Genomic DNA, 16,837 nt, shown 5'->3' with positions numbered 1-16,837 from the left:
TAAGCTCCAACATTAATGTGCACTAACTATTTATAATGAATTAAAAGTTTCAATTTTTTTAAAAATTTTGTTCTCAAGACATTTTTTAATGTGAAATTAAAGATGCAAATAGAACTTCGGAAGTAACCACCGTTGCTACGATATGATAAAATGCTTTATAGTTACATAATTTGGAACATATATACCAACTACATTTAGTAAACAATATAACAAGACACAAAATTACCCACAAGTCTACATCTACAACTAATTTAATTAGGGTAATTCAAATGTGATTTCAACTCTTATTATCTTATCATAATCTCAAAAATAATATAAATAGGATATTAATATATTTTTATTTCGTAAATATTATAAAATATCGAATTATTGTACAACTAATTAATAGTTGAAAAAGGAGATATTTAATTAATAATCGAGGGGTTATTTAAGTCAATATTGATAATTGTTGAAAGTTAAAATTTACCCAAACATAAAACATCAAGTTGAGTGCTTATCTTCTACTATTGGAGATCGTGAATGTTTTACTATTTGAAATTCCTCGTCGGATCCCGAAATAAATTAAATGTGTACATCAAATTTCTTGCATGTGTACTCAATAAAAGAAAGTAAAACGCCTGAAATATTCATGCATCTTGTCATTGCACAAAACAGAAATAATACGAATAAACGCAAACTCCATATAAAGTTCACCAATTTCTCACGAAGGGATCTTAAACATGTAGAAATCTATCAGACTTTTACAATACATGAATACCTCAAAAATAAACAAATACACAACTACTTTAGCCAAAAAAATGAACAATAAAAGTACAAATCGAAGCTCGAGAGGGATAGCATGAACAAGAAAGTATGGATAAATTTGAACTGGACCAAAACAAGAAATATAATCATCTAACGATGATCAAACGAGAAAGTAAAAATTAAACAAAAAAAAATCTTGCAAGGTCAAGAAAAAATAGCAAATTTTTTTAAAAATATATTATATAGCTCAGTCGGGATAGCACCTATGCCGCAATCAGGAATGTGTTATTCTTTTGAACAACTTCTTCTTAGCAAATGATAGGATTATTGGCTCCAATAAATCCATAAAATGTTTATCCAGGACAGATAACTGCATGGCAACAGGATAGATAAATGGATAAACGTGATGTGACGAAGAAAAGAAAGCCATGAAGTGAACAAGCTACGTTGTGGCGACTTCGGAAAAAAACGATTCCCCCTTTGTTTATGTAGAGAGGAAATGGAGTCCAAAAGAAACAAATACAAAGCTCCTAGGTAATAAAAAGATTATATTTATAACTAAAATTTACCGTAAGTGAAATTAATTAAATTAAATCAAAATTTTCTGAAATAATTTACCATTCAATCTTATTGATTGTTATTAAAATGACAGTTTTAACAGGTGAATCTAAATATGAAAAAAATGCAAATATGAATACTCTATGTTGGGAAAATATTTAATTATAAATACACAAATGTTATCTTATTTATTTTTTAGAAAATAGTATTTCGATAGCTAATAAAATTTAAATTTTTTAGTATTATTATAGTTTTACCGTTGAATAAAATTAAATGAGAGAGAGTGATTTGGGCAAACATTATTTGCTTTTCTTTCGATATTTTCTTACATAAAAAAAGTATGCAAGGTAAAGTGGAATGGCAGTAAAAGGAGAAGTGACAGAACAAAACTAAAAAATAGCATCTGTCTCTCAACTCTGCCCAAGAACACATCTTTTATCTTCTTACTTACGTTATATATCTCGAAGAATATCCAGTCGAAAGTACTTAATGCATGGCATAGGAACTCAATACTTTTTTACAGCAGATTTTAACTTTTAACAGTGACAGTGTGATATAAATAAAAAGTAAATTTATTGATTAATTAAAATGGAAATATATTTTACTCTTTCTCAGAAATTAAATACCCTTACTGACAATTTTTTTATGTAACGCTGTTTTCATTTTTAAATGCTTTGCTCCTACATCATGGCTTCTGCAAGGAGTTATTGTTAATTTTTATTTATTTGGATGATAAATGGGTAAATTGACTTTGAATCTGAAAATCCGAACTTGTATTTGCGTTACTCTCTTGTCTAAAAAAAATATTTTTGCATTCTCTAGACTTTTATGTCTCCTTATTGATTAACATTTAAAAATGATATTAATATATAATATTTGAAAATCAACTATTTCAAAAAAATTACAAAAGATTTTTAATATAAAATTATTTAATATGAACGATGACTATACATGTTAAGATACAAAAAAATTTATATTAAAGCTAATGTTCAAAAACTATTATTACAAATTTACTTAGAATTAAGTACATAAAATATAATTTTTAGCTATATATGTAAACATGAATGTGTTACACATATATATGGCTTAACAAGTTAATTTATTTGAGAACTTAATTTAGTATTTTGAGAACCAAAATAATTAACAATTTTGAGGCACTATATTAAAAAACTTTAGGTACACAAATATAAAAATCAATGTATTGAAGTATATATTTATATTATGAATTAATTAAGTATAAAATCATTATTTACACTCTCATTTTAGATAGATAAAATGTAAAACACGATAACTAAAGGATTTCTATACACTGAACACTATTTTTGTATCATATTTGAAGTCATACATTTGTATTATATATATTCAATGATTTGTAGCAATTTTTCATTTCGATAAGAACATGTTGGCTCACATAACTAACATATTTTTGTTTACGAGACCACAATCCTAAGTTTGAGTTTGTGGATTTAAGTGAATTTAACCATGATATATATGTAATACACAAATAATCTTTTGAAAATGAAATGTTCTATTTAACTGCGCTCGTCGTGGAATCGTGACCGCACCTAGCTACCTGCAATCACACCAAAAACAACAAAAAACGCGTAATTCCGCCCAAAAGACTAACAATCTATATGAGGTATAAGAATAATATAAGTGCATTTTATGCACTTATCAAATCCCCCCAAACTTAAACTTTTGCTAGTCCCGAGCAAAATCAAAATGAAAATAAATAAAACATTAACTAGACTCGACTAAACAAATCCTAAAAAAATAAATAAATAACTAAACGAACAAGAATTGTGGAATAAAAGGATAACCACTAGCTTCAGAGATTACAGTTTCCATGATTTTGAATCAAACACATGCCACATTACTCACAGTTCACGTGCGTGTGTGTTTTGCTATTCTCGTTTACCCAAACCAAATGCCAAAATAAGTTCATAACTTTTTCTTTTTTATAAAATTCTGGACCCCTCGACACACACGTAATTAGCAAAACCATTGAAGCACACATTCACCTTCACAAATCAACAGGACTTATAGGGTAACATTTGGCTAAACAAAGTGGTATTATGAAGGCAACAATTAACCAAATAAAATCCAATATCATGAGATGCGCACATGTACACAATCAAATTCTGTGTTTATCGACGGTATTTTTCAAGTGTCCACAGGCTTAACTTTGACATCTCTTCTCCACTAGTATATTGGGTACGTGTGACTTGGTTAATAGGGTCTTTTAAGCTTATAACGTTAGGCTATGGCTAATGGCTTCAAATGAAGGTCGGGAGTCAAAAGTGAGAGAAAACAAACCAATTTATTTTTCAACACGCGTCTCCTTCATTTTGTTTCACTTCCACTTGCCTTGCCACAACATTTTCACCATTTTGTCCTCCTTTTTACATCACATGTCATACTCTTTCCCTCTTTATTCAACTTTTTTTTTCTTCAGACATTTCTTTCTTTCTTTTCACCTTTTCATGATATTCTTATATGCACACAAGGGAGAGGAACTTTTGTAGTGATACACAGGTTCGTTTTCTCTCAGTTTTCGGTAGGTACTAGTGTATATGCTCAAAAGTTGGTAGTTGACGTAGGAGTTTAGAATTGATACGAATGGGGGCTTTTGTGTGCCTTGGCACACTCCATTCGATTTTCATTAAGCTCAAACATGGGACACTAGGGTGTATATGATGTTATGGGTAGGCTTGAAAGGCTCAAACGTTCCAAAAATCGCCTAAATCATCATTAAGTCACACAATACCCGTATCTCGCCTCGAAGAGTGCCAAACTAAGTTCTAGACTACTTTCAATTTACCCATCAACAAACACAGACAGATCATGTTTTCGGGTATTCAAACAGAACAAATCACATCTCATTCTCATTTAGGCTCAAAGGGCTAACAATTGACAGTTTATTCAAGGAAAAACAGGCCCAACATAAATCAAAAACTGCCTGGATCATTTTTGTGTTAGTGAAAATATAGCTCAACAACAAGAAATCACATGCAGGTTTTGGAGTCCGCTCATTCATTTCAAATCACAAACCACATGAACACTCTCTCGACATCGGGTGTATCAACAATCATAGCAATCGTGATTTAATGTGTAAACGGTTAAGTAAAGATGGCATGCATTCGGATTCGTAATCAAGGAACAACATGAATTTCGGGTCAACTCTCATCATTGTTTGGTTATTACCTTAATTCCACAATTCCAAAAAAAAACAATTAACGACTACGAAAAGAAAAACATAAAGATTAAATGAAACATTTTTTTTTAATTAAACATAAAAAAAATAACATCAAAGCAACAAATCAACTCCGATCAAATAATCAACTCCGATCAAATAATCAAATCACCCCCCAAACTTAAAATATGCATTGTCCTCAATGTATAAACAAGAAAGAAATGGGACACGCATACCTCACACGATGAGCGTCAGTGCTCGCCGTCATCATCATCGACATCCTCATCCATGTGCTGGGGTGGGGCCTGTGGAGGCGGTCCTGGATACTGTGGTGGCCATGCAGGTGGCTGGGGAAACATGGGATCTTCTGGACCTAAAGGCGGGAACCGCTGAGCGAGCACGGAGGTGAAATCCATCATGAATCCCATAAAGTGGTCTGTGCGGTACTGAAGTGAATCTAGCACCTGGCGCTGCTCGACTAGTAACTACCTCTGATTCTGCATCTCAATCTCTAGTCGTCTCAATCTGTCTCCCCTGCGCTCTCTGGCTGCTGCATGTGGTGGTGGAATCTGTGCTTGTGGGGGCTCCTCTTCGTCCGGCAACTCATAGGGAACATAGGATGCGCCTCCAAAGAAAGCAACAATGGGGGCCTTTGGCTTGAGAACTGGTTCATCAGGGGCCCATGAGACGCCGGCCTGGCGGCATAGCTCGGTAACAGTGTGGGGACAAGGGAAGGCAACCGTGGCTAACCCTGCGCCGGCTCTCATAATTGAGCCATAAATGATTTTCCCCACGTCAATTGATTTGCCCGTTAGGATGGCATAAACCAATGCGGCTTTGTCCTTGGTGACATCGTAGTAGTGAGAGGACGGGAGGATGCGGGCTAGTACAAAAGATGTCCATGCACTAGCGTTAGGACCCATGTCGGTTTTCTTTAAAGATGTAGGCCCGCTCGAGCTCATTTTCCATACGGCGCCGGCCTCACAAATGGTCCGGATGACCTCTGTGTAATTAACTCCTTCTTCGAGGAACTCACTGTACTCGTCCTGATCGAAACTGGGCATCTGATAAAGCGTGTTGATCGTTCGAGAATCGAACGACACCAATTTCCCTCCGACCAATACTTTAGATTCCTCATGGCGAATCCGGAGGTTGGCATAAAATTCTCGCACAATGGAAATAACGGCGTCCGACGGGTGTTGAGCGAACTCCACCCATTGCCTTCGTTCCAGTTCATTTATAATCACACCACGTGCAATGGACAAATTGAACCCCCATTCCGGTATTATGGGTCGTGTCATAGTCATATATCTGCTGGGCCTCCTCATTCCAGAATCGGTGAGAATCGAAGCTTGAAGAGGAAGAGGCACCCTTTTTTGACCTCTTTTTCGGCGCCATACCAACTAAATAATCCAATATCACAATCAACACCGACTAAATTTAACAATTGAAGAGCCAAAGAAAAATCTGGTAATCACACCCCAATATAGGTAACGATTATAATTTCACCAAACCACTTAATTCGGCTAGCAATACGATATATGCCCCAATCACAAACTGATTTAGAACAAAACGAAGTACCCACGTCACAATAACAGAAGTTCTTCTAAAAATCGAACATCAATTTTCAACTATTCTCAAGATTTGAGAAAATTTCGAAATAAAGCCTTTAACTTCACGAGAGAGTTACCAGAAATCGGAGTGTTGGTGGAAAATTTGCTGTTGTGAAGGCGGTGGTCGGCTTTCGGTAGTGGGAGGCGGCGGCGTGGAGTGTTGAAGGAGGGAGGTGCTGTGATGTGTGAGGGAGAGTGGGTTTCTGAATTCTGAAGTTGCGATCCCCCTTTTTTTTTTCTTAAACTGAGTCGCGCGCATATGCGCGCCATGAAGTGGCGCATATGCGCGTCTGCTACTGGCCGGCATGCTGGAATGTGGCGCATATGCGCGCAAGTATTGGCGCATATGCGCCGACCTCTCTGTAAGTTTTGCGCATGTGCGCGCCAGGATTGGCGCATATGCGCCGAGCTCTCTGCCAATATCGCGCATGTGCGCGGAAATTCGTCGCGCATGTGCGCGGAAATTCGTCGCGCATGTGCGCGGGGCACACTGTCCATAACCTTCTCGATTTTTTTTTTTAAATACCTGCAAAAAAATAGCAAAATGCAAATTAATACTTGAGAAAATTAAAATTAATAAACTAAAGAATCGAAATAAAATAAATAAAATGAATGCAAAACTAAATAAATGTGGGTTGCCTCCCACACAGCGCTTGGTTTAACGTCATCAGCCTGACTTTCTTCAGTCTACTTTGATTCTCGCAGTGGGATGTTGTCCATGTGTCGCACTTCATTTCCAAAGTAATGCTTGACCCTCTGACCATTGACTTTAAATGTCTGACCATTGTTGCATTTTAACTCAATTGCACCGTGTGGGTACACTGTTTCCATTGTGAATGGTCCAGACCATCGTGATTTTAACTAACCAGGGAACAATCTCAGTCGAGAATTGAATAATAACACCTGTTGTCCTGGTTCGAAGTCTCGTCGAAGAATCTGCTTGTCGTGCCATTTCTTGGTCCTTTCTTTGTATATCTTGGCATTTTCGTATGCATCATTCCTAAACTCCTCCATCTCGTTCAGTTGAAGCAGTCGTTGTTCGCCAGATGCTCCCATATCAAAATTGAGCCTTTTCACAGCCCAATATGCTTTGTGCTCCAGTTCCACAGGGAGATGACAAGCTTTTTCAAAGACCAACCTATAAGGAGACATCCCGATAGGTGTCTTGTATGCAGTCCTGTACGCCCATAACGCGTCATCTAGCTTGATCGCCCAATCCTTCCGGTTTGTCTTCACTGTCTTTTCTAATATTTGCTTGATCTCCCGGTTGGATACCTCTGCTTGCCCATTAGCTTGCGGGTGGTATGCCAGTGTCACCCTGTGCTTCACGTCATATTTGGCCAATAGTGAGTTAAAAATTTTGTTGCAGAAATGCGTACCTTCATCACTGATAATGGCTATAGGCGTTCCGAATCTTGTGAAGATGTTCCTGTGGACAAACTTAACAACAACTCGAGCATCATTAGTACTGGTGGCGATTGCTTCCACCCATTTTGACACATAATCAACAGCAAGTAAAATATAAGATTGACCAAAAGAGGATGGGAATGGGCCCATAAAATCAATACCCCAGACATCAAAAAGTTCCACCTCCAAAATATTTGTTAGTGGTAATTCATGTCGCCTAGAAATATTGCCAACTCTTTGGCATTTATCACATGACTTGACTAAAGTATAACTGTCTTTAAATAAATTAGGCCAATAGAAACCTGACTGTAGTACCTTAGCTGCTGTTCTAGATGCTCCAAAGTGTCCACCGTAGGGTGAGGAATGACACTGCTCTAGAATCGTACCCGCTTCTTCCTCTGCTACACATCGTCTGATTATCTGATCAGCGCATCTCTTGAACAAGAAAGGATCGTCCCACAGATAAAACTTGGCATCATGAAGAAATTTCTTCTTCTGATGATACGTTAAATCTGAAGGTAATTCTCCTGCAGCAAGGAAATTAGCTATATCTGCAAACCACGGATGTGTAACACTTACCTTGAAAAGTTGTTCATCTGGGAACGACTCGTTGATAGCTCCACCTTCAGTTCTTTCTTCCAGCTCTAGTCGTGACAGGTGATCACCCACCTGGTTCTCACAACCTTTCTTGTCTTTGACTTCAAAGTCAAATTCTTGAAGTAGGAGTATCCATCGTATCAACCTGGGCTTGGCATCCTTTTTGGCAAACAAGTAGCGAAGAGCTGCATGGTCAGTGAAAACAGTTACCTTGGTGCCAATGAGATATGTTCTGAATTTGTCGAATGCAAACACCACTGCTAGCATCTCTTTCTCAGTAGTGGTGTAATTATGTTGGGCTGCATCGAGTGTACGACTTGCATAGTAGATGGCTTTAAACATCTTGTCTCGCCTTTGTCCCAATGCTGCTCCCACAGCATAGTCGCTAGCATCGTACATGAGCTCAAAGGGCTCCTTCCAATCAGGCACTATCATGATGGGTGCAGAGATCAGTGCTGCCTTGATCCTGTTAAACGCCTGCAAACAATCATCGTCAAAAATAAATGTAGAATCTTTCTCTAATAAATTACATAAAGGTCTAGTAATTTTAGAGAAATCTTTAATATAACGACGATAGAACCCGGCATGTCCCAAGAAGCTTCTGATTCCTTTCACATTTTTCGGCGGTGGGAGTTTTTCAATTGCCACAACTTTGGCTCTGTCCACTTCTATCCCTCTAGCTGAAATTTTATGCCCAAGCACAATACCTTCTGAGACCATGAAGTGGCATTTTTCCCAATTCAGCACTAGATTCTTTGATTGACATCTCTGCAAAACAAGCGTTAAATTCTGCAAACAATGATCAAAAGATGAACCAAACACAGAAATATCATCCATAAAAACTTCCATTATTTCCTCGACCATGTCAGAAAATATGGCCATCATACACCGCTGAAAAGTAGCAGGTGCATTGCAGAGACCAAATGACATTCTCCTGAAAGCAAATGTACCGTAGGGGCAAGTGAAGGTAGTCTTCTCTTGATCCTCCGGTGCAATGACAATCTGATTGTAACCTGAATAACCATCTAGAAAGCAATAATAATGATAACCACCTACTCTATCAAGCATCTGGTCAATAAAGGGAAGAGGGAAGTGATCTTTCCTAGTCGCATCATTCAATTTCCTGTAGTCTATACACACTCGCCAACCAGTCACTGGACGAGTTGAAATCAATTCGTTATTCTCATTTCTAACTACAGTTATACCTCCCTTTTTAGGCACTACTTGTACTGGTGAAACCCAAGAACTGTCAGATATAGCATAAATAACACCAGCATTTAACAATTTTAATACCTCAGCCCTCACAACTTCTTTCATGGCTGGATTAAGCCTCCTCTGATGATCAACATAAGGGGTATAGGACTCCTGCATCAATATTTTATGCATACAAACAGTAGGGCTAATCCCCTTTATGTCAGCAATTGTCCATCCCAACGCAGATTTAAATTCTCTCAACACCCTCAACAACCTATCTTTCTCATCACTAGTAAGAGCAGAAGATATAATTACCGGATGTGACGAACCCTCGTCTAGGAATGCATAGCACAAGTGACTCGGTAAATCCTTCAATACAGGGGATGCTTTTGGTACCTCTTTACTTGCATCCTCAAGTAACTCTTCAAATTGGGCATTATTCTTTTCTTTAGGTAGCGTATTGAGAGCAAGTAACTCCTCTCGCACATCCCAGTCATCTTCATCCAGTGTAGAAGCTGATTCCAACAAGCATCTCTCCAAAGAGTCCTCTGTCATCCTACCTGCACCAACATGAGATACACATGAATCAATTATATCAATGCTATTACAAGTACTTACCTCATTTGGTCCCTTGATGGTGTTGTAGATGTTGAACACGACTTCATCTCCACCTACTCTCAATGTGAGCTCGCCCTTGTGCACATCAATCAAGGCTTTTCCAGTAGCTAGGAATGGCCGTCCAAAGATAAGTGGCGTCTCCTGGTCTTCTTCCATATCTAAGATGACAAAATCAGCAGGAAATATGAATTTATCTACCTTTACCATCACATCCTCTACTATCCCTCGTGGATAGGTAAGTGATCTGTCCGCCAGCTGCAAAGTAATAGTGCTAGGTTTCACCTCGCCAAGTTCCAATGTCCTGTAAATAGAAAAAGGCATTAAATTTATACTAGCACCCAAATCACATAAAGCTCTATTTACTCTAGAACCACCAATAACACAAGGAATAGTAAAACACCCTGGATCTTTGAGTTTCTGTGGTAATTTCCTTTGAAGTATTGCACTGCACTCTTCGGTCAGCTTTACGGTCTCAAACTCTTGAAGTTTCCTCTTTTTGGACATCACATCCTTGATGAACTTAGCATAATTGGGCATTTGCTGCAATGCATCGGCAAATGGGATGTTGATGTGTATTTTCTTGAAAATTTCCAGGAACTTCGCAAACTGATCATCTAGTCCTTTCTTCTTGAACCTCTGTGGATATGGAAGATTTACCTTAGGTAAAGGTTGCTGCTCAATCACTTTCTTAGGTTCCTCCACTTTCTGTTTCCCAACACTTGCACTCTTTTCCTCATCTTCCTCAACTGCAATCTCTACACTTTCTTTAGTAGGCTCTGGAATCCCAATTTCCTTGCCACTCCTCAGTGTGACAGCTTTGCACTGTTCCCTAGGATTCACCTCGGTATTGCTAGGAAACTGTCCTCGATTCTGATCTTTTAAAGCATTGGCTAGTTGCCCAATCTATGTTTCCAAGGACTTCATCGTGGCACCCATATTGCCCATGTGTGTCTCCATGTTATCAAGACGAGACTCAGTTCTCGCCATTCTCTTCCCAGACTCAGTCACAAATGTGCCAACTAGATCTTCAAAAGATGGCTTTCCTTCCCCTTTTTGTGTATTGAACCCCGGTGGGGGATTCAACACGTTCTTGTTGTTTGCATAGGAGAAATTCTCGTGATTCCTCAAACCTGGATGATAAGTATTAGGGGGAGGATTACCTCGATAACCTCCAAAGCCACGATTGTTGATGTACTGAGCTTCCTCCACAACTGGCTCTTCCTCAGCAGTCACCAATGCTACATCAGACGTAGATTGGCCTGGCTTGTTCATCGCTGTAATCTGTGCGGTCAATGCCGAAACCTGTGCAGTAAGTGATGTGATTGGGTCTACAGCATACACTCCAGCAGGTTTCCTTGATCCAGATCTTTCACTCGGCCACTGATAACTGTTGATGGTCATCTGTTCAAGCAAATCATAGGCCTCATCAGGTGTTTTAGAAAAAATAGTACCTCCGGCGGCTGCATCCACATTCCCTCTGGTTGGCCCATCTAAACCATTGTAAAATAACTCAATCTGCACCCAATCTGCATAGCCATGATTCGGGCACTTCCTGAGTAATTCTTTGTATCGCTCCCATGCCTCATACAATACTTCAAATTCTCTCTGCCTGAAGTTGGTGATATCTATTTTCAGCTGAGCAGATTTAGCAGGAGGGAAGTATTTTGACAGGAACTTCGTAACCAAATCTGCCCAAGTAGTAACACTTCCCAGCGGTAGAGATTGGAGCCAGCTCCTAGCATGATCCCTGAGAGAAAACGGAAACAGGCGCAATCGAATAATTTCGTCAGAAACACCATTAATTTTTACCGTATCCGTGATCTCCAGAAAAGTTCTGAGGTGAAGATGGGGATCTGCGGTGGCTGCTCCTCCAAATTGGTTCTGTTGAACCATGTTGATGAGTGCGGGCTTTAGCTCAAAATTATTAGCAGCAATAGTTCCACGAGCTATTCCAGAGTAGTGAGCGTTTATGACTGGGCGGAAATGTTCCCGGATTGGCACCTCTCTTGGGAGCTCATTCTTATTATCTCTGTTTTCAGCCATCGCTTTAATTTCGTCTCTCCTTGCTTTCCTTAATCTCCTGGCAGTTCTTTCGATTTCCGGATCAAAAATTAGCAAGTCGGGATTTTGAAATCTTCGCATGCACTGCAAAACAAAAAGATTATAGATTAACAAAGTAACTAAAATAAAATAAAATAAAGTCTAAATTAAAGTAAAGACTAATTAGTAATGATATCAATATGCAATTAAATAGTTTACTCCCCGGCAACGGCGCCAAAAACTTGTTGGTTATTTTCACTACCGCAAGTATACGGTGTCAAGTTTTAGTACTGGTTAGAGTACAGATATCGATCCCACGAAGAGTAAATATTTAAAACTGTATATTAATTACCACCATTGACATAGCTCAACTTTATTTAAACGAATCAAATAGTTGGTTTGAAATCAATTCAAATAAAATAACAATTCCTGTAATTCTAGCACGCAGCAGAAAATTCACTGAGTAAATAAATCTAGAGATATGATTTCGTCGAGTCTCCCCTATGCTAAATTAACATTGACTAACATTTAATTAAATTGCACCATGTTTATTAACCAAGAACTCACAATATTTTCTATTCCCTCTGTCGAGTGTTAAATAGAAATGTACTACCTATTACTGATTTTAATATGTCTATTCAAAATCGCGTAACACGTAATAAAAGTAAACAAGGTTCTTTTATGGATTCGTCAGAATTATACGTCTTTTGCACGTTATAAATATCTAACGGTGTGATTTCTTCTGTCCTAATTTCAATCCCCTCTGTCGAGTGTTAGATTTCAATTATGTAATCAATCGAATTATGGCCAGTAATTCAAAAGCATTAAAAACAAGAAATCACAAATAAACACGATGAAATAATTCAATGAAAATTCAAATCGTCGTTCACATAGGTTCAACCACGACTACATCAATCTCTAGAAAATAAAATTAGTTCATGCTCGAATTTAAATCACCACAAAACCTGTTTGTAATCATTAAAAACGTAAAAGTAAGAAACCGAATTAAGAACGTGTTGGCGAGAGATGAAAGTGCTTCTCCGTGCCCGGATTCACCGTCTTCTATCTCCGTTCTTCGCGTCCCATGATCCGTGCGCTCGCACTTTTTCTCCTTTCTCTCGAGTGGTGTGACGGCTGTGCTAAAAAAATTTCGGAACCCCTAAAAAGAACACGCCGAAGCCTATTTATTTCTGAATGTACGCGCCGTGCTGCTCTCGGTATTTCACTTCTTGGGGCATTACTCGCGCATATGCGCGAGTCTCACTGTATGGGCCGAGCATGTGCGCGGCTTTGAGGGCGCATATGCGCCAATCTTTCTGTCCTAGTTGCGCGTGCTTGGCTCACATCTCTTCTACTAAGCGCCATTTTGGTTCATTTTTCACGCCCATGTCGTGACCGCACCTAGCTACCTGCAATCACACCAAAAACAACAAAAAGCGCGTAATTCCGCCCAAAAGACTAACAATCTATATGAGGTATAAGAATAATATAAGTGCATAAAATGCACTTATCAGCAATCGACACACCTTATGTTTATCTTGAACAAGATAACCAAGTGGTATTGTCATAAAAATTTCTTTATCCAGATTACCTTGAAGAAACGCAATGGCCACATCCATCTGTGTTATGGCCACTGATAGGCTGCCGCTAAACTCAACAAGCACCTAATGGTGACAATCTTGGTCATGGGTGAAAAAGTATCATGGAAATCAACTCCCGGCTGCTGAGTATCCCTTCGAAACTAAACATGCTTTGAAATTATCCTCTGACCCATCTGGATTGTGCTTAACTTTGTAGACCCAACGACATCCGATGTGTTTAGAATTATGTGGGAGATCAATCACATCCCAAGTGAGGTTCGATTCCAAAACAGCAAGTTCCAAATCCATGGTCGTTTTCCATCTAGAATCCTAAACTGCCTCATGATATGAACAAGGTTCATGGGTAGAGGAAATTGCAGCCAAAAAATGTTGGTTTGCGGAAGAGAATTTAGAATAGGATAGACGATGAGATAAAGCATAAACACACTGGGAAGAATGACATTGGGGGAGAGTTGAACAAGAAAAATCTTTTGTCCAGCGAGGTACAACTCGTGTCCTAGAAGATCGGCGTAGATGTGGAAAAATGCTAGGATCATGTAACTGCAATGTAGAAGGATCAGATACAGGCGATGAACTCTCAAAAGAATCTGACCTAGGTAAATGTTGTGGAAAAGGAGGGACAAAAGGAATCTTTGTGGCAAAATGAAATATGGTCTCATAAAAAACAATGTCTCTGGATGTCAGAAATTTTTTACTCTCAAGACTCGTGACCCTATATCCCTTTTGCACATTTGAGTAACCTAGAAAAACACAGGCTGTTGCACGGGTAGAAAACTTGTGATCAAGATGATGGGAAGTAACATAACAAAGACATCCAAGTGTTATCAAATGACTGAACTTTATGAAACAATGACTCAAAAGGAGTTTTATTGCATAATAATGGGCTTGGTGTTCTGTTTATAAGGTAGAAAGCAGTCGAAACACAGTCAATGGGAAGGGGAGATTGAAATCGCAAAGCTCTTCCTATCTCAAGAATGTGTCTGTGCTTTCATTCAACCACCCCATTTTGTTGGGGTGTATATGGACAAGAACTGAAATGAACCACACCAAGAGAAGAAATCTTGACACTCTGTTTTGAGAAAATCTGCAGCATTATCACTTCGGATCGTTTTAACTTGAGCTGAAAATTGTCATGCTACTAAAGAAAATAATTGCTTGAGCAGACGAAATACATCAAACTTAGAATGCATAAGAAATGCTGAAGTACCCCGAGAAAAATCATCAACGATAGTTAGGAAATATCTCTCCCCATTATATGTAGGTGTATGGAAAGGACCCCAAATATTGGCATGTATAAGCTGAAATGGATGCAATGACTCAGAGACACTCACTTTGGGAAATGCCAATCTTGTGTGTTTTGATTGTGGGCAAACTGTACAATGTGTCAAGGATATTTTTTAGATAAAAATGGCAACAAATACATTCGAGAAATTGACATGTGGCCTAATCTCTTATGCAAAATATCACAGTCAATAGAAATCCTAGGAACAGCAAGACTACGTTGAAATTGTAAAGTATTACAACGATAATAAAACATGAAGGTGAAGGCTCGTTATTGGCTGTACTTGACTGCTGGAATAGGTGGTTGGTGAGATGATACAACCAATTTCTCTCTTTACCAATCCCAATTATCCTTCCATTCGTTAGGTCCTGAAATAGGCAAAAACGTGGATAGAATATGACGAAGAAATTATGAGTTTTGGTGAACTTAAAGATGAAGAAAAGATTGAATTGAAAATGAGGAATACAAAGAACATTAGGTAAGGTAATAGATGGTGATAGAGTAACTGAACCAATATGACTTATGACAATTTTGCTACCATTTTGCAGCCTATCAGAACTAGAGGAATCTGCCATGGATTTAGCATTGTAAGAGAGATGAACATCCTATCATATGTTCATTTGCACCAGTATCTATGATCCAGTCATCACAAAACTTCAACATATTACCTGCCATATTAGCAACTGGATCCTTGGAAGAGTGAATGGTATTAGCCCCCAACAACTTCATGATCTCCATATACTGTGCTGAAGTGAAAACTGGGATAACAGGCTTATTGGATGCTGCTTATTCTTCCTATGTGACAGTCTTATGCTAAATTCATGGCCACATGTGGTTTCTTATGTTTTTCATAACCCTTGAAACTCCTTTTATTGTCAGAAAAAAGTTGCTGCCCATAGAAACGGTTCCCTGGAGTATAGCCAACTAGTTTGTAATATATGTCTTTAGCATGACCTGTCATGTTACAATACTCGCAATGATTGAGATTTGGATTCTGAGTATGATACTTCTTAGTTTCTTGGGACTTATATTGTGAGGTGTAGAACACAGAAGCTGGCTGTGTATCCATTAGAATTAAACATCGATGTGTTTCCTCCTGTGATAAAATAGAAAAGGCTTGTCCAACATTGGGAAGTGGATTCATCATAAGGATTTGGCTACGAATTGACATATAGCTATCATTCAATCCTATACGAAATTGGAGCAACCTTTGCTGTTGTTCGTGCTTCAAGTATTGCTTTGTGGTATCACATTTACAAGAAGAAAGAGTGACTAAAGAAGCATACTCGTCCCAAAGATTCTTAAGTTTGGAGTAATAGACAGAGATAGTATTATATCCTTGAACCAATTTGTTGATATAAGGATGAATAGAGAAGATTCGTGATCCATTTACCTTATCAAATTGCTCCTTCAAATCAGACCAAACTACTGATGCATCTGTGGATATGACAATACCTCCAAAAATATCTTTGGAAATGGTATTCATGATCCATGAATGAACCAGAGCATTGCTTCGTTCCCACTGGTTCAGAGTGGCATGTCCAACTTCTGTTCGCGGATATGATCCATCGATGAAGCTGGTTTTGTTCTTAGCTATTAACGCAATAAGCATAGGTCTACTCCAGATTCCATAGTTCTCAACTTCAGGGAGCCTATCATTCACCAAATTCATACGTGGCAAGTCCGAAGGATGTAGAAACAACGGATCATTGAAAGCATTTGTGGTTGCCATCACGAAATCATGGAAGAGAATTCAAATGACTACAATCAGCAACACATATTATTTCTCAATCGAGAACTGCTTCGTCGAAGAGAATTCTTCAACCGCGAGCTAGATCTCGATTTTGCCAAAAAAAACAACGACTGTGGCGAACACTCAGTGAATTGCAGTAAGTTTAGCTAGATCTTGTCTGCATCAAAATCAAAAACCAGAGTCTAGCAGCAGAAGCGAGTGATTTTCTGCTCTGATACCATGTTAAAGTGCACAAGA

The 16,837-nt window shown here is 38.4% G+C and overlaps 1 protein-coding gene and 1 non-coding gene across 2 annotated transcripts; one reads left to right on the top strand and one right to left on the bottom strand.

Moving 5' to 3' along the window:
- Positions 1-11,455: 11,455 nt before the first annotated feature.
- Positions 11,456-11,562, top strand: LOC142538142 (small nucleolar RNA R71). The gene has a single exon (XR_012818681.1). It is a non-coding gene; the product is annotated as a small nucleolar RNA R71 (small nucleolar RNA).
- A 4,093-nt stretch (positions 11,563-15,655) lies between these two features.
- LOC142537500 (uncharacterized) lies at positions 15,656-16,579 on the bottom strand. The gene has a single exon (XM_075643011.1). It carries the CDS (start codon positions 16,577-16,579, stop codon positions 15,656-15,658), a length of 924 nt encoding a protein of 307 aa, XP_075499126.1.
- Between the last annotated feature and the right edge of the window lie 258 nt (positions 16,580-16,837).

This window comes from Primulina tabacum, chromosome 2, assembly GCF_025594145.1.
Source record: "Primulina tabacum isolate GXHZ01 chromosome 2, ASM2559414v2, whole genome shotgun sequence".
NCBI classification, from domain to species: domain Eukaryota; kingdom Viridiplantae; phylum Streptophyta; class Magnoliopsida; order Lamiales; family Gesneriaceae; genus Primulina; species Primulina tabacum.
Note: the sequence above shows the minus strand (reverse complement) of the source record. Positions and strands in the feature narration are given on the sequence as shown.